The 19637-nt window shown below is 32.7% G+C and overlaps 1 protein-coding gene across 9 annotated transcripts in view; it reads right to left on the bottom strand.

Annotated features, from left to right (window-relative positions):
* Nucleotides 1-238: 238 nt before the first annotated feature.
* The window catches only part of BGAL17 (beta-galactosidase 17), a 271275-nt gene continuing 251876 nt past the window's right edge, over nucleotides 239-19637 (bottom strand). For 6 of the 9 annotated variants that reach the window (XM_089821424.1, XM_089821433.1, XM_089821443.1 and 3 more), the window contains exon 19: nucleotides 7462-7820. In XM_089821424.1, coding sequence (XP_089677550.1) covers nucleotides 7731-7820 — 90 coding nt within the window. In that variant the 3' untranslated portion in view covers nucleotides 7462-7730. Of the gene's footprint in view, nucleotides 635-7461; nucleotides 7821-11558; nucleotides 11667-19637 lie in introns of those variants that run through there. The other 3 variants (XM_089821450.1, XM_089821417.1, XM_089821465.1) reach the window with 2 other exon arrangements.

The following is a 19637-nucleotide window of genomic DNA, read 5'->3' as shown; positions in this document are numbered from 1 at the left end:
GCTCGGTTACTGCAAATTTTGTAGCCCCCCATCAAACACGACTACATAAGTCTATTTTATACCTGCAAAGAAACCCAGTGGTACTCTAGGAATTTCTGGTTGAAGGTGAAATATTCATAGGATTTGTACGTTAGGACTTGAAGAGAGGATCTTTCTGCGTGGTATACGATTAGGGTGATACAATAGGTGCTTTTTGAAAGATGTGGCTATCTTCCATTTAAATTGTACAGTTGATCAATTTTTAAAAAATCAAAAACATCATAGATTTTTTTGAAAATTTTATCTTTTGATCTTAATGATCTGTATAGTTTGTAGTTGAAAACAACAACAAAATTGGAAAAAAAAGTTAAACTGTGTTTTGCTTTTAGTACATTTTGGATGGAGATTAGCCTGTCCCCTTTTTGAATGACATAATTAAGATGACCTAGGTCTGCAACTCCTTTGGGGTCAATATCATGCTCTTCTTCATACAATTGTTTATCTTTAGCCTCCAGCTCTTGGATGATACAATGCAAATGTCCAATAGTTTGACTATTAGATTTGCACACTATCTTCACAAATATCTTTAGTTTCTATGCCTCGTACTATTAACGGTCATCATTGCACTCTTCAAACTAGTCTATCACAAAATTATCTATAAAGATGAGAGAAAATAATTAGAATGCAATGCGATGTTTTGATTGTATTCAATAACCTTTAAATTGGTATTACAAAATCATAAGCAGTTCAATAATCTAATTGCACTCTTCAAACTAGTCTATCACAAAATTATCTATAAAGATGAGAGAAAATGGCTAGAATGCAATGCGATGTTTTTATTGTATTCAATAACTTCTAAATAGATATTACAAAATCATAAGTAGTTCAGTAATTTGAAACTAATATTTTCATTTTATTAATTAAAAACCTCAACTATTGTAATAATTCTAACATTAAGTAATTTTCAACCTTAAAACCCCTATCACAAGAATAAATTAATAGCAGTAAATGAAAACTTCAAACACATAAACACACTCACAAAATTATCATAGATATTTGGTATTGAAAAAATTCAACTTGGATGAAAATTGTGGTGACTATTAGTACCAAATAATTGTGCACTCTTCTAAAGCACACCTTGTGAGGAGCTCAACCTTATTAGGAGTTACAAAGACACTATTAGGCATCACCCAATTAAGGGATTTACCTCTAGCCCTATTAGTAGCTTTACTTGTTGGGATTAGCCTTGTTGAAGGAATTTAAACATTAATCAAAGTGTCACCTTGTTAAATGATTTATAATAAAGAACCTATTAGGATCCACCCGGTTAAGGGATTTTAATGTTGCAACTATTAGGGAACAAGCTAAATAATGATATGTGGAATACCACTATCTCTTCTTGATCAAATACACTGAATCTCAAAATATCTTCACAACATACTCAACTCTACCCTAGCATGATCACAACTTGCACCCTTCTAGCATACTTGTCCAATCATGATCAATAACACAAATTGTTTAGCTTCCACCAATATATATATATATATATATATATATATATATATATATATATATATATATATATATATATTTTAATTCCACCGCCTTAATCAAATCCTAAATTTGAAATTGATTTGAGTTTCAAGTATCTCCCTCATGTCCAATCTACATCAAGACAAATATCACACCTTGAAATCAATTTTCAAGACTCTTGCATCCAATACACCATTTTACATAGAATTTTGTGCCAAGAGGTCAAATATTTTGACCAAATACCTACTTCCTCTATGATCTCCATACACTATCATCAATCAATATGATGCCAAATCATCACCTCCAATCATGAAGACGTGACCAGATCACAACTAAATTAACTAAGCTCGTCATAACCTTAACAATGATCATCAATCATCAATTTACTAATTGTCACTCAAGAATGCAATAAATTTTAACTTGTTCAACAACTCTGTCATTGCTTCGCCAATCACTTATACTTACACTGATCACACTAATGAATTGTGGCCATAACTATATCATCCAAATAGTTTTGTTTATTGTGTCACATGATAGCTCCACTTGACTCATTGTATATGTGATAAACCAGTCAAATCATCTATCACTTGTCACTAATTATTTTGGCAGTTGCATATTCAATTCACCTGAGCATACCTTGCTTCGCTTTAATAGTAGAGATCATACCATGGGCCTTGCATCCCCAATTCTCTCATAATTATTTCTCCCACTAAAACTCACTGTAACACCTTGTTCACTATTTTTATGCTCGATGACATACTAAGAACATTGGATCAATAGTTGAGATCAATGACACCATAATTATTGATTATCATGCAATCAAATCTATATCATTACACCACTGAACATCACCTACCATCATAACATTAGTTATTCTAACAATCTCCCCTTTGGCATTGATAGTGATACTCTCTACATTCTTTTCATTTCTTCCAAAGTGATACTTTGTGCACAAATATCTTCATCATCAATCAACACTAAGAAACACGAAATGTTTCCACTTCTATCTTTCACCACTTATTTAGTTAATCCCCCTCTTACTAATGTTCTCTCATATGTACTTGATCATACACATTCTCCCCCTTTAACACTAATGCCAAAGATGCCAAACAACACTTGATATCTACTTTGTTGAACCTGACTAACCAGATCATATTACAACCAATTCCCCCAAGGAGTAGCCTCAAAACATAAATTCAAACACAAGGATATTCAATGAATACATTTGAATTGATGCAATTACATCTTCTAGTTCAATTTAGGTAGGGAATGACACCTAATCTACCTCATAGACACTCAAATTTATGTTGGTGCACACAATATTGAGTATATTGAGAGGGTGGTGAATCAATATTTACCTTATACCCATTTGCTAATATTCTTACCTATGGCCTAACCAATTACCAAAATATTAACATAACATTCAAGAAAAATGTAATAACACATAACACCAATTTATCCCATGGAAACCCGATTAGGGCAAAAAACCATGGTTGTGAGGCGATGCTCACAAAGCTTGCACCCTTATAGAGTGCACCCTATCAAGAGCTTATCCATGTTAAAAGATTACAATGAAATTGTCAAGTGCCACTCGGTTAAGGGATTTTAGAGAAACCTTTTAGTGTCTTTACCCAGTTAAAGGTAGCTTGGTTAAAGGACTTAGAGTACATGTGAGTGTGTTACCTAGTTAAGGGATTTTATACAAAGGACTTGCTAGAGTCCACCCACAATGAGATTTTCTATTTTAATGATAAAATAAAAATAGATTGATTGATACATGAAAGATAACTACTCAACATAGCTTAATACAAATCACTTTGATGCTTATATACCAATTTGCAACTTGGCTCTACTAGTTTTTGGAACTCAAACTTGAACATTTATGTGCTTGGCTCTCCTTAGCTTCACTCACCACACATCACTTCAACTTTCAATACCATCAACCTTTCTTTTTCACGTTTTATCCTATGATTGTAATCATCCTACCACTATGGCTTTCCAATTTCTCAAAACATGCAATCCGACTTGTGTATACAAAAATGAATGACTATATACAATCCTTGTTAACTCACCTTCAAACCCTAATTCAAGAATTTATATTTTGAATTATGCAATCCTTATCATGCATTCTCTCCTTCCTTTGTCATTTCCCATTTTTATAGGTAGTGTATGTTAGGTTTAATTTTCCATTCTAGGAAATTAGAAGTTGCTTGTAACCCTTGTCTTCTCACTGGGAGAATTCAAAGCCATCTTTTCATTGGAGCTTGAAGTGACAACTCCAATTTTTGAGATGTCAAATGAATCACACTTATCCATGTAACATGTCTAGTCAATGTGTTCTTTGCAGTAGTCCTTTGAATTTGATGATTTGCTTTTCATCCCATCTCACTGACAACTATTTTCCTATTTACCCATTTTGACTTCCACTTAACCCACTTTGTCTAATTGTGATTATGAAGATTAGTTATCTTCACCTATCCTACTTTTACCTTACTTTAGTCCTCTTCTTAACTGGTGTTAAATTATGTCCTCCCTTGTCTCATGGGTTTTCTTTGTCATGCCCATTGACACTTCAATTGATCTTTGACATCAATGACAACACTACTATAACTAGTAAGCTCCAACGATTGTTGATTCCTACTCTTTTGCTAGTTATGCCAAAAAATCTTCACCATACCCTTTTGTACATGTGAAACTCCACTATAGAATCTTCATCTTCTACATGTCATAAGTGGTCTTTAGATCTTAGACATTGATAAGCTCTACATCAAAAAGAGTGTTAGCTATGACCTATATGTATGCTCTTGTCATAGCATCAATTGATCTGCATCAAGAGTTCTTGCAAGGACAACATATCTTTTAACCACATGATTCCGATATTGCTCATCCATATCTTTGAGATAAAGCTTCAATCTGCCACACCATGCTAGATAGTTCTCACTTGTGAACTTAGGACCTTCCTATCTCATCTTCACACCTTTGCCTTAAGAAGTTAAGCTTCACTATAAAAGAGGACCAAAACTCTTATACCAATTGTTATTTCTAAGGGACTATATTACTAAGAGGGGGGATGAATCAGAAATCAACCAATTAGACAATATTTCAACCTTTAAACCCTTTTCACAATAGTAACTTAATGGAAGAAACTAAAAACTTCAAACACATAAACACATCCACAAATTGACACATATTTGGTCTCGTGGAAACCTAACTTGGTTGAAAAAGATAGTGGATATTAGTACCCACAAATTGTAGTCTTCTAAAGTACACCCCATGAGGGTCTCAACCCTATTAGGAGTTACAAAGACACTATTAGTTGTCACTCGGTTAAGGGATTTACCTCTTTTCCTATTAGGAGATTTAACCTATTAGGAGTAGCCTAGTTAAAAGACTTTTCAGACTAATCAAGGTACCACCATGTTAAAGATTAAAGATTTATAATAAAGGACCTATTAGGATCCTCCCAGTTAAGGGATTTTACTACCGAAACTATTAGGGAACAAAAAAAAAGAATGATGTGGGGAATAACACTACCTCTTCTTAATCATATCCACTGAAGCTCAACACTCTTCACATAATACTCAACTCTACCCTAAATTGATTGTAACTTGCACCCTTCTAGCACACTTGTCCAACCACTATTTACAACACAAACTATTGAGCTTCTGCCAATAGATGTTGGACTTTGAAATCCGCTACCTTAATCAAGCCCTAAATTTGAAAACAATGTTAATTTCAAATATTGTGCTCAAATCCAACATGCTACAAGACAAATATCACACCACGAAACACATTTTCAAGACCACATCATCCAATACTTTGATTTACATAGAATTCTATGCCAAGAGGTCAAACACATTTTGACCAAATACTTGCTTCCTCTAGAATCTTCTCCATACGCTATCATTAATCAATATGATGCTAAATCCTCACCTCTAATCATGAAGATGCATAACCAAATCATGATTGATTCAATTGAGTTCATCATAACCTTAATACTAATCACTGCTCATCAATTTACTAGTTGTTACTCATTTATACAATACACTTTTACATGTTCAACAACTCTATCAATACTTAATCAATCACCTATCCTTACACCAGTCACACTAATGAGTTTCAATCATAACTATATCATTTTAATCATGCTATTTACTATATCATGTGATCGATCCACTTGAAGCATCATAGTTTTGATAAACCAATCAAATAACCTCACTTATTACTAACTTATCTAGCAATTGCACTATCAATTCACTCAATCATACATTTCTTCACTTCAAAAGCTATTACGTATAGTTAGGTTGTTTCATGTCAAATACGTAACCTATGTTGAACATCTTTATATTAATAATTAGTAAGCATTCATCCTCCACATATGTAAACCTATAAATAAAGTAAATAAAACAATTATGTAGTCAAATAACAAAGTAAACAATATAAATAAAACAACTCTTTATATAATTAAATAATTTAACCTATTCTCTCTTAACATTCCAAATAGATGCATTTGAGATATTTATACCAATGATCTAATTTTAAAAAGTAATTTACCATTCATTTAGAAGTCTCACTATTTTGATTGCAACTTGCACCCTTCTAGCACACTTGTCCAATCACCATTAACAACACAACCTGTTGAGCTTCCACCAATATATATTAGACTTCAAAATTCATTGCCTTAATCAAGCCCTAAATTCGAAAGCAATGTTAATTTAAAATATTGTGCTCAAATCCAACATGCCACAAGACAAATATCACACCATGAAACACATTTTCAAGACCACACCATCCAATACTTTGATTTACACAGAGTTCTATGCCAAGAGGTCAAACACATTTTGACCAAATACTTGCTTCCTCTAGAATCTTCTCCATACACTATCATTAATCAATATGATGCCAAGTCATCACCTCTAATCATCAAGAAGCATAACCAAATCATGATCGATTCAATTGAGTTCATCATAACCTTAATACTAATCACTGATCATCAATTTACTGGTTGTTACTCATGAATGCAATACACTTTCACATGTTCAACAACTCTATCACTACTTTATCAATCACCTATCCGCACACCAATCACACTAATGAGTTTTAATCATAACTATATCATTTTAATAGTGATGTCTACTGTATCATGTGATCACTCCACTTGAAGCATCATAGTTTGATAAACCAATCAATAACCTCACTTATTACTAACTTTTCTAGCAATTGCACTATCAGTTCACTCAATCATACCTTTCTTCACTTCAAAAACTCTATTGCATATAGTTAGGTTCTTTCATGTCAAAAACGTAACCTACATTTCACCTTTATATTGATAATTAGTAAGCATTCATCTTTCATATATGTAAAACTATAAATAAAGTGAATAAAACAATATAGTCAAATAACAAAGTAAACAATATAAATAAAACAATTCTTTATATAATTAAATAATTTAACATATTGTCTCTCAACATTCCAAATAGATGAATTTAAGATATTTATACCAATGATCTAATTTTAAAAAAGTAATTTTCCATTCATTTAGAAGTCTCACTATTTAGAGTTTAGAATTCATCTTAAATATTATTTATTCCATAATTAATATAAAAGGAGTGCACCTATTATCCCACAGTACATGTTTATATAATATACATTTTGAACTCTACTTTTAATTAAAAAATATTGTAATAGTGTATCAACTAGCCATTCAATTAAAAATAAGGTACAAATTATAGTCGAGAAAGCCAAGTCTAGATCCCCCATGATGACTTGCAAATTAAAACTTAAGATATTAACATTTATTAAAGAACAATATCATATTCCATTATATTTATTCAAAATTATTCTTTAGAATGAAATTTTCCGAATAGTGAAATTATAACTATCAATAAAAATTACCTTAAAAGCTTTATGTTTAACTTCTCAATCTTGACAATAATGTACAAACACATAAAAAGTTAATTTAGTATAAATTGATATTTAAAATATAAATATTTACAAGTGATTGCATAATTCATTTTAAAAAAATTGTATATATATATATATGTAATGTCCTGATTTAATATATAAAATTTAATGAAAAATTGAATGACTCAGCGAACTATGCATAAGAAGAAACGCAATATCCTGAAAATTTCCCACTCTTCATTTACATAATAACTTCCAATGAAAGCTTGCACTGCAATAGCTAATTCTATCATATACATATTCTAATTTTCCCTTCATAGAAGGTTGAGCCCACAATTGAAGTCATGCTTGTCAGCTAGATTAACTTCAAGCTTTATGTTGGGCTTTTCAAGCTCCAGAATGACCTACACATAAATTTGAAAGGTTAATGCAGATATTTGATACTGATTTTATAGATTATTTAATAAAAAATAATAAAATTTAAGATATTTAAAAAATAAAATAATATATGCATCAAGAAAGTGGATACAATTTGACTCATTAAATAATTCGTTTCGAGCAGCCTTTTTAAATAAGCCTGAAGGCTCATACTGTCAACGTGATTTGTTGATTCCTATTCACAAATACCAAAATATAAAAATATATGCAAAACACAATTTTTGACAATTTAATTGAATTTGAGATTAATTTATCTTTTAACTCAATGATAGGGAACCTAAAGTGACATGTGCATTGAACAGCTAAAATAATCTGATTTTCTATTCAGACTTGTATGGCATTCCTATTATCTTCACATAATGCAATGTGAAAGGGATTAAGAATCACATACGCCGAAATTTCGTTATCCAACAAATAGTTTGCTAATTATATATTATATGCTTGTAGCATAGCAAACAAAACTTAAATGTCCACTGTGAGTGAGCTCTTGAAAGCTATTTGTTTCTCCAGTTTAAACGTGGCCATACATTTCTCCCGAATATTTTTTATTTCCTAAGTGCTCTTCTCTGAATTGACTTAGCGACTGCTATCAATAGTTAAGAAAACATAGAGAGTCTGATGGGATAAAACCCATATACAAACAGGACATAGACAAACAGGAGCTGCAACTTTATAAAACAAAAGAATGTCTACGAAGACAATTCCAGGCAAAGAAAATACTTTTCTATTCAACCCAAGAAATAGTCATTTGCAAAATCTTTCAAACTCAGCTTACAAAATGCTACAAATTTTCCATCAGCTGTCTGGAGCTGCTATGACTGCTCTTTCTGGATTTGCAAAGTGTTCTTTCTACTTCTGGGGCTGCTTGTTTCTGCATGACACACTCACACGAAACTCTGTTGCTGCTGCAGCATTCCCTCTTGTGGACAAAATAGTTAACTGTTGTCCACAAATATTCCTCCTTTTTGCATATTCTCGTCTCACACAGAAATTCCCTCACTATTCATTCTACAAGAGAGTTTCAAAATTACAATATATGTTCTACATGTCTTTATTTCCAGATCTTTCCTTTTCTCGCACCATATCCCTTCGTTATTTCTTCTTTTTATTTTGGGCACAAAATGTTCGTGCGTTCCATTCTTCAACAAAATTTTACAGACTATTGTTTCAATCTTTGGGATCTTGGGAATCAGATCTGTTCCACCTGAATCCTTCAATTCAACATAATAATCTTTCAAGCTTGTACCATTTACATCGTTCAGCCCATTCTATATGTCTGGTACGACCATTTGAAATATTCTATTTCTTAATTTTAGAATTGATGTTCTTCCCATCAGGATGGCAGGAACATGCTTTTAAATTGGAAAAGATGTTATTATACCATATCGTAGAAGAGGCACATCTTCTTCCTTCAACGCTTTTCCAATCCTATAGTCATACCTTTTGAAATTGCATCCTCCCATAATTCAATTCAGCTATATTATATTTCTTTAGTTTATTAATGCTTTCATTAATATATTATAAATTATGTATTCTAATATTTCTAATATAATTATACTTATAATCATATTAGAGATTGCATTATTAATATTTTTCTTTATTGATTTAGATTAGATTTATATATTTTTTTATTAATATACACATAGATTCTTAATAATATATTATTATTATATTGTATTATTAGATTAAGGATAGATTGTATTAGTTTATAGTCATTATCTATTATGTATCATTATTAGGTTTCATGACAAGTCCATCCCTCCTGAAATTGCTTGCCAAGCAATTTCAATTTCTCACACGATATTTTATAACTTATGTCTTATCCCTTAAAATCAATAGCTCTAATTATTTTTCAATTATCTTAGCATGTGTTTTAACCTTGATTCCTTACTTCACTCCTATACCCAATCTAGGGAGAGCGTGGATTTACTTATTGTAGGGCACCTGACACTAGTATATTCTTTGGTTTTACTCTGCCTCTCCCTACATAACACCATCTATCGACTCCTAGGCTCGAATAATGCACTAACCTCTATTTGGACATTGTTCACAACCAACGTTTAATACTAATTATAATGGAATCAAATGAGTTCAAATTTAGGAAGTATATAGTTCGTAATGCATTTAGTGATTAGCATGCTCAAACCCTAATTCCATACTTCCCTCCTATACCTATCCTAAGGAAAGTGTGGATTTACTTGTTGTAGGGTGCTTGACACCAGTTTATCTTTTGGTTTTATTCCACCTCTTCCCACACAACACCAACTATCAACTCCTAGGAGTATAGTAAGAGAATAAGGCAGTTAGTTGAATAAGATCTTAATCCTTTTGCACTTTTGAATTATAGGATTCATAAAAATATAGTCTTCCTAATTTTCCTTTCTATAAACATACATTTAATTGGCACCAATGCCCTTTACTATGTTGGCACCCATATCAGCTTTGTTGGTGGGGGTGTCTTGGTTGACAGTTTGTAATGGTCTCATGGTTTGTACAGCCGATTTGGTGGAATCCTACGTGGAATATATTTTGCAAGGTAAGATGAAGTAATCATCATTTCCTTATCTTATTTGCGCTTCTTTCATTCGGTTTAGCTTTTGTTTTTGATAAATATGCAAGCCTCTAATTGCTAACATATGCACATAATTAACCACTGCAATGTATTTGGAATCCCGACATTCATTCTAAAATGTCCTCTAATCTCTAAGCTCTCTTCAAGAGAAGCTTGACATCCAAAAATGCATGCCCTCTACCAAGTGTTTTACTTGGCCTCTATGAGAACTATAAAGTTGCTCCCTTTATGTACCCATTACAATTAGGAAATTTTCTCTATTAGGATTAAGATTACATACCTTTAACTAGCAATTTTATGCTCCATTAATACACTCAATTCTCTGTCTATTGTTATTGTTTATCCCAGATTCTCTCTAGTTGTGATTCATTGATAACCTTCGGTTATATATTATCTTCGGTTACATATATATAATGCCCCTCATTGGTTATCCACTGTTTATTATTTCGTGTTTATTTGTTTGATGTTGATTGTACGTGTGACTATAGTTCACGACTATGTTCCAAGGATTGATCAGTGTTGGGTTTATGACTGCTTATTTGGCTCAGTTCCTTCCCACCCTCGACACTCATGCGCTGGATTCTTCCGGTTAGTTCTTTACTACTATTCAACTCTCTTACCTTTACTTTAATTATTACTTATCTTTATTCGCTAGTTTCTCTGCTGACTTCTATTATTCCATGTAAGCAGGAATTGATGGTAATGTGTTCTTCCTCTCGTCCTTGAGAATTGCGTTGTTTGTTTACAAATTTCCTTGCCAACTTCCCTTTGAGTTATTTGATGTCAAATTGTTTATTCTTACTTAGTCGCTGTTTTAGTTTTCTTCTCATATTATCTTCGATGCCCATCTACTGCAATCTTTATGCGACAATTATAGCCAGCGTGGTTGTCTTAAGGACAGCCACCCTTAGTGACCAATGCTCACTGACATATAATTTATAATAATTTTAATTATAAATGGTGTGCATTTAATATTTTGTCACATTAACTATTATTTCTTTCTTCCTTTTATTATATATGTATATATTGTGAATGAATTAAACTTCTATTAGACTGTATGTTTCTTTTAAATTTTAATCACAGGTTACTAACATGTCTGTACTTTTACTTGCAGGTATAAGAGCAAATGTACCTTCTATAATGCTGAGTAATATGTTCAATATGTAATACCTTCAGTATAAGTGATTCGCCTTGTATTTGAGAGCCCAATCTGCAATATTGAGGGTCTCTGGTTCTTGATCTGCAATATGTTAATCTCTGTGTCTCAATCTATATGTTAATCTGTGTATCGATCTGTAATATGTTAATCTGTGTATTGTGAATACAATACAGATAAGATATAATATAAGACGGAATACAAATGATAATGAGCAATATGATATATGTTGATCTGCTGCTGAAGGTATTAAGCATTTATTAATTTCGATGTCAATACTACAAGCATTGGTGCACATATATATTGATTCCAATGGACGCCTTCCAAGATAGGTCACGATCCTTCAATATCAATAGTCACGAGTTTTCAAATTGATAGGTTAGTATTAACTAATTAATCTGATCTTCTACAGGATCAGATTAGTTGGTACTAACTAATTTGTGACTGATATGTTATAAATAAGAGATATATTGGATCAATCCACAAGACCATTATGTTTGGTATCAAATGCAAATATATATGTACAGATTTCATCTTAGTTTGACATGAAGTGCTCAATCAAATTTAAGATGCATTATCAGACTCGGTTTACATATGTATGTGAGTGTATGTAAAGCATACATGCACATACATGTACAATCTGCAGTCTCTGACCTATGTTATTCAATAACACTTGCTCTTAGCTAGGGAAGACAACTAAGTGTGGATTTTAGATATCACCTTACTCATGATATCAAGGAGTATCATGAATATCAAGTCTCATGATATTCATATATCCTTGTTACACATAAGAGATATATTGGATCGATCAACAAGACCATTATGTTTGGTATCGAATGGAAATATATATGTACAGATTTCATCTTAGTTTGATATGAAGTGCTCGATCAGATTTAAGATGCATTATCAGACTGGGATTATATATGTGAGTGTATGTAAAACATACACGCACATACATGTACAATCTGCAGTCTCTGACAGACGCTATTCAATAACACTCCCTCTTTAGCTAGGGAAGACAACTAAGCATGAATTTTAGATATCACCTTACTCGTGATATTAAAAAGTATTATGAATATCGAATCTCATGATATTCATATATCCTTGTTATGGTATGTGCACTAACATCACGTCGCATGATGTCTACCATAACATAACATGGTGTCTCACCATGATAATCTCATGAGGAACATAATGATTTGAAAGACATCACATCTTATGATATCTCCTAAGTTGCACAGGTACCTCCCCCCCCTCCATCTGGACCTAGGAAAGTTTGAACTGGTTCGAAGTTCGGGTCTGGTTCGATTTGGTTCAAACTGGGTTCGAACCTAGGTGAACCACCTTGAAATTTGTGAACCCAGTTTGAACCTGTAGATAAGCTTCTGAGTCATAATGAACTATTTATCAAATTTTTCAATATTAAATACTGAATTATAAACTCATTTACTGGCAATCCATATCCAATGACACCTCAAGGTTTGAAGTTTAATTCTATAGCATTGCCAAAAATTGATCATCCTCTGAATTTGCTATCTCTTCTAGTTAATAAACAGGACCGTCAACTGACATATAAGCAAAGTCAACCCACAAAATATAAGCTTGCATTCCCGTGTGACACATGGCTTCTTTTTTTTGCAAGCACAATTTTTGAGTAGTTCAAGAGATATGTTGCATGGGCCTTGTGGAATTATATAATAAATCCATCAAGAAATTGGAGGCTCTACCTTTATAAACTATATCAAGTCCTTGGCCAATAAGGTCAGCTTGAATTGGAAGGTATATTACATAATTGAAGGTAAGATAACTTGCCTAAAATCCAGTCAAACAATGATGTTGACGAAGCTTAAATGGCTTTTAAAACCTGGATGCTTTAAACAAATTTTCTAAAGTTTCACCCTGTTCTAAACTGTGCACAGAATATATATTATAAAAATATTTTAAATCATGTTTATGAGATTCTATTATTATTGTGATGAAGGTTTACTTATCAGGTTTGTATATCAAGACTCTTAGTTATTGCTTAACAGCCTTAGGTTTCTTCACATTCTGCTATCTATTTTATACTTCATAGTACACAACTTGCTTCAATGTTATATGTAATGCAGCAGGTGTAGATTTGATTTTTATAATAGCTTATGGAACAAGAATCACTGCGGTAGAAAATTTTATACTTAACTATTCCTAACGCTGCTTTGAATCTTAAGAATTGTTTTTTCTGTTTTTGTTTTCAATTTACACGATATATCATTCTTTTGACGATGCTATTAGTCCAATTCACAGGACTCTTTGGATTTTCTTGTCACTCGGTTGTGTAAATGCTATTGTTGTAAAGGTATGATTTTACATATATCGTTTCCAATAACTATATGATATATGGGATTGGATGCAGCAAGTTAGTGATCAGTGAAGACGAAGGAGAGGCAAAGGGAACTGGATGGAAAAATAAAGCATGGATATCTTTAAAACTTTATAAAATTTGAAAACAATGAATTCTAGGGTGTGTTTAAGTTCTTAGTGTGGTTGGTGTTTTGAAGTTTTTGTTGTTTAAATATGTTTATGCTACTATGCTACATTATAATTTTTAACTCATGCTTCATAAAAATGTGTATGTATTTTAAATTTTTACATGTTTTTGTACTAACGAACCCAAACCCCTTTCCAAAATTTTGTCAAATTTGCAAACTAGTTCTCAAACTTTGAACTTGGAATCGAACCCGAACCAGCAACTTAAGATATCTCATCAACATGTTTCAAGAGATCCTACTATCATGACCTACAAAAGATATCACATCACATGAAATCCATCACAATAGGAAACATTGTAAAGTAGTCACTTCAAAATGTTAATACAAGTATACATTATCAGAAAGTTCGTCATCTTAATGTAATGTATACAGGTAGAGGGCCCATAAGTCATAGTCACACATATGACAAAAGAGTATACACATTAAACATCTTAGAATATGTATAATTTTATACATGAAATAAATTTTAGAGACCGAGTTTCAATTACATTTCAATCATACCAAGTTTCCTTCTAAAGTGCTCCACTTTAACTCTGGAAAGAGGCTTGGTGAGAATGTCTGCAGTTTGATCACCAATAGACCGAGTCTCAATTACATTTCAATCATACCAAGTTTCCTTCTAAAGTGCTCCACTTTAACTCTGGAAAGAGGCTTGGTGAGAATGTCTGCAGTTTGATCACCAATGTTGATATATCCTAATTGAATGGCTTTCCTTTCTACCATATCTCTGACATAGTGAAAAGGAATTTCAATATGCTTGGATCGATCATGGAATACTGGATTTTCAAATATCTTGATACAACTTTGATTATCACATAGAATGGCAATAGGCAATAGAAGTTTTCCAAATAGTCCCACAATCAGCTTCCTAATCCATATAGCTTCTCTGGTTCCCAAAGCAGCTGCAATATATTCTTCTTTAGTAGAGCTTTGTGCAACGGAGGATTGTTTTCTACTTGTCCAAGAGATCATAGTGGATCCTAGATTGAAACAATACCCAGATGTACTCTTCCAATCTGCCACACAGCCAACCTAATCAAAATTAATGAACCCATGTAAATCAAGATCAGTATTCTTCTATTTAAGGCCATATCCAATAGTACCTTACAGGTATTTCAAAACATATTTAGCAGCAACAAGATGAATTTCATGAGGTTCACACATGATCTGACTTAAAGCGTTTACTGCATAGCATATGTTAGGTCAAGTGTTAACCAAATACATAAGTGATCCAATAATCTATATATAGAGCGTAGGACCAGCAAATTTCGATTTTAATGTAGATTCCTTTAATTTGTGCAAGTTTGTCTCAATGGGAGTGGACATAGGTCTACAGTTCAACATTCAAAATCTTTTAAGTATATCAATAGCATATTTTCCTTGATTCAGAAAGATAGCATCAAGTTTTTGCCATACTTCCAATCCTAGAAAATAGTGAAGAATTCTCAAGTCTTTCATTTCAAATTCTAAGGTTAAATCTCTCTTGCATTGCGTAATAAGGTGATCTTCATCTGTGAGTAATAGGTCATCAACATAAAGAATTAAAATTATCATATCACCATTGATATATTTAAAGCAAAGATTTGGATCAGCAACATATTTAAAGAAATTTAATCTCATGAGGTATTTGTCACTTCTTTCATACCAGGCTCAAGAAGCCTGTTTGAGTCCATATAGAGCCTTCTTTAGTTTGCATACATGAGTTTCTGCATTATGAACTATAAATCCTTCAAGTTGCTCTAGATAGATTTCTTCTATTTTTCCATTTAGAAATATAGTCTTCACATCCATTTGGTGAACTTTCCAACCTTTGGCTGCTGCAATAGCTAGCATAGCTCGAACATAAGTATATCGGGCTTCAGGTGCAAAAGTTTCCTCGTAATTAATGCCTTCCTTCTATGAGAATACTCTAGCAACAAAATGTGCTTTGTGTTTTTCTATGCTACCATCTGCAGCATGTTTAATTTTGAACCATTTGGAAGAAAAAACTGATTTCCCCTTAGGTTTAGGAACTTATCCCAAACATCATTTTCTAAGATGGAGTGATATTCTTCTGTCATAGCACCCTTCCAGGCTTGTTGTTTGAGGGCTTCATCAACATTTGCTGGTTTAGAATTAAGAATTTCACTCATCAATGCATTATATGTTAGTTTGTACGGTCTTTTGCTTTTTCTGAATGTTCCATCAGGTGCAGCAAAAATTTCAGCTTCCTTCAAAATTTGCTTAGCCCAAAGTGGTTGTTTCTTTTTGTTGAAATTTTGATCTTCATTAAGAAACTCATTCTGATTCTCTCATTCATGTGGACTTTCATAACAAGTGTCTTCAAGATGTTCTGACTAAGTTTCATGAGTAGAACATACATCTTTGTTTATGGTAGGATTGTGATTTTCTTGCTCATCATAATTCTTTGCTCTTTTAAAAGCAATATCTTCCTCAAAAATAACATCCCTACTATGTTCTATTTGTCTTTATCTAGGAATGAATTTTCTATATGCTTTTTATGTTTCACTATATCCTACAAAGATTCCTTTTCTTCCAAAGGGTTCTAGTTTAGTTGTTTTTTATTTGGGTACATGAATTTACATCGGGCAGCCAAATATTCTTAGATGACTTATATCAAGTTTCTGTCCGGTAAAGGTCTCTTCAGGAGTCTTATTATCAAGATGAGAATGTGGACATCTATTTCTTTTCTCTTTGGGTACATGAATGTACACTGGGTAGACAAATATTCTTAGATGACTTATATCAAGTTTCTATTTGGTAAAGGTCTCTTTAGGAGTCTTATTATCAAGATGAGAATGTGGACATCTATTTTAAATATAAACAACTGCCCTAGATGCTTCTGCCTAGAAAGAGGAATCTAGATTTTGATCAAACATCATGGATTTTCCTGCCTCTACAATAATTTTGTTTTTCCTTTCAGCTACCCCACTTGTTGAGGATTGTAGAGTACAGTGAACTCCCTCCTAATCCCTAAACTAATACAATATTCTTTGAACAATTCTGAAGTGTACTCTATTCCATTGTTAGTTCTCAACGTCTTAATTTTCCTTTTGGAGTAATTTTCAGTAAGAGCTTTGAACTTTTTGAATCTATTTAGGACTTTCTCAAATTCTTTGAATTTTAAGAAATATATCCATGTTTTCCTTGAGAAATCATCTATGAAGATTACATAGTATAGGGCTCCTCCTTTAGAAGATGTTGACCTAGGTCCACAAAGATCAGAGTGGATTAGTTCCAATATAAATTTGGTTTTACTAGTGCTAGAGTGGAATGATCCTTTGGGGTTTTTCCCTAGAGCACATCCTTTGCATGTTCCACCATGTTAGGAGTTTAATTTGGGTAGTCCAGTCACCAATTTATCCAAGGAATTTAAGGCACGAAAGTGTAAGTGCCCTAATCCTTTGTGCCAGATTTCATTTATGTCAGATGATTCAAGGATGAGAGCTTGTTTAGGTTTGGTACACAGTTTATAGAAATAGTCTCGCCTTATACCTATAAGTTTGGCTTTCTTAAATGTGGTGGATTTATGCCAAGCCAAAACTTTCCCATTCATAAATGTGATTCTGTATCCATTATCCTCAAAAGCTGAAATGGATATTAAATTTCTTTTGATTTCAGGTACATAAAGAACATCCTATAGTTGAATTTCCATGCCTAATTCTAATTTGATGGTACAAGTCCCTACACCTTTACAGGATGTGCATTATCATCTCTGATGACTTCATCTGTTTCTTCTACTATAGTTTCCATATTTTCTCGGAATCCTGTAATGTGTCTGAATGATCCACTATAAATTTCCCTAGTGCTAGATTTGTTTGATACTTGATTTGATAGTGCGGAATAACATATAAACTTTTTTTATTTTTCTTGTGAATTTACTTTTCCAACGTGGCATACGATGCTTGTTTCTTTGTCTTGTCGGGACAATTTATAGCATAGTGTCCATATTGGTCACATCTAAAACATTGAACTTGAGAAGTATCTTTTCTATATTTTCCTTTCCCATGAAAATTCTTCTTCTTTTGAAGATCTTCTTCTTTCCTTTCTTCTTCATATTTGTATTAAGAACTTGTATGTCTTCATCTAAGGATTTTTGTTTGATTCCTTTTCGTAATAGTCTAGCTTCTTCTTGTAGACAATCAAATCTCAATCGGTTTAGATTAGGAAGTTTTGATCTTGCACTAATGCCTTCTTTGAATGGTTCCCATGAACTTGGAAGGCCACCTAGGGCTGTTAGAGATAATTCCTTACTGTCTATTTCATATCCAACATTAGACAATTGATCTCTTAATTCTATAATTCTAATAAAGTAAGCATTTACAAATTCACCTTTGTTCATGCTTATGTGAATTAGTTGTATTTTCACTGCAAGATTCCTTTTGGTGTTATTTATCTCAAATGTGTTTTCCAAAGATTTGATCATGAGATATGTTGTTGTTTGTTTTGCTAAAATAGGCACAATGTGACTCCTTATGGGATTCACTATTAATTTCTTACCCTTTTTATTTTCTTCAATCCTTTGTGATTTTTCAGGCTCATTCTCAGGTTCAATACTTTTAATTTTAACAAGTGAGTCTACTTTGTTTTCATCTAACACCATCATGACTCGTAGCTTCTATGTTGTGAAGTTATTTTCTCCCTCAAGGTGATCCTTGAGTCTTATTGCACTTGTCATTTTGAAATATGAATTTTATACGTTAAAGGTATGCAATCTAAATACTCAAGTTTAATTTTGGTTTGTTATAATCGTGTGCTTTGAGATCATGTGAATGAATTAAGCTTCTATGAGACTGTATGTTTCTTTTAAATTTTAATCACAGGTTACTAACAAGTTTGTACTTTTACTTGTAAATATAAGAGCAGACATACCTTCTATAATGCTGAGTGATATGATCAAAATGTAATACCTTCGGTATAAGTGATTCGCCTTGTATGTGAGAGCCCAATCTGCAATATTGAGGATCTCTGGTTCTTGATCTGCAATATGTTAATCTCTATGTCTCGATTTGCAATATGTTAATCTCTATGTATCGATCTGCAATATGTTAATCTAAAGCATCTAAAGGACCTCTTCTTTTTCCCAAGTGGCATCTGCATTTGGTAGCCCTTCCCATTTGATCAAGAGTTCTCTCACCACTTTGTTCCTTAGTGCCTTTTTCCTAGTCTCAAGGATTGCTTTGGATTCTAAGAGGAGTTGTCCATCATCAAGTGGGGGTTTTCTGCACATGGCATTGCTGCTGGCCAAGAAGCTTTTGGAGTCTTGATCCATGGAACACATTGTGAATTTGACTACTACTATGGATCTCTAATTCATATTTGACTTCATGGATCCTTTTGATCACCCTATATGGCCCATAAACTTGGGGTTTAAGTTCCTCTATTTTATTTTTCTTAAGGGAAGCTTGTTTGTATAGTTGTAATTGCAAGATTATTAGATCCCATTCCTCATATGTTCTTTCCACCCTATTCTGATCTGCATAGATCCTCTGCTGGTTTTGGGCATCGTGCAGGTTTTCCTTTAGTG

Source organism: Cupressus sempervirens, chromosome 1, assembly GCF_028749045.1.
Source record: "Cupressus sempervirens isolate cs-2001-9-10 chromosome 1, ASM2874904v1, whole genome shotgun sequence".
NCBI classification, from domain to species: Eukaryota; Viridiplantae; Streptophyta; class Pinopsida; order Cupressales; family Cupressaceae; genus Cupressus; species Cupressus sempervirens.
This window is presented reverse-complemented; position numbering and strand designations above follow the sequence as displayed.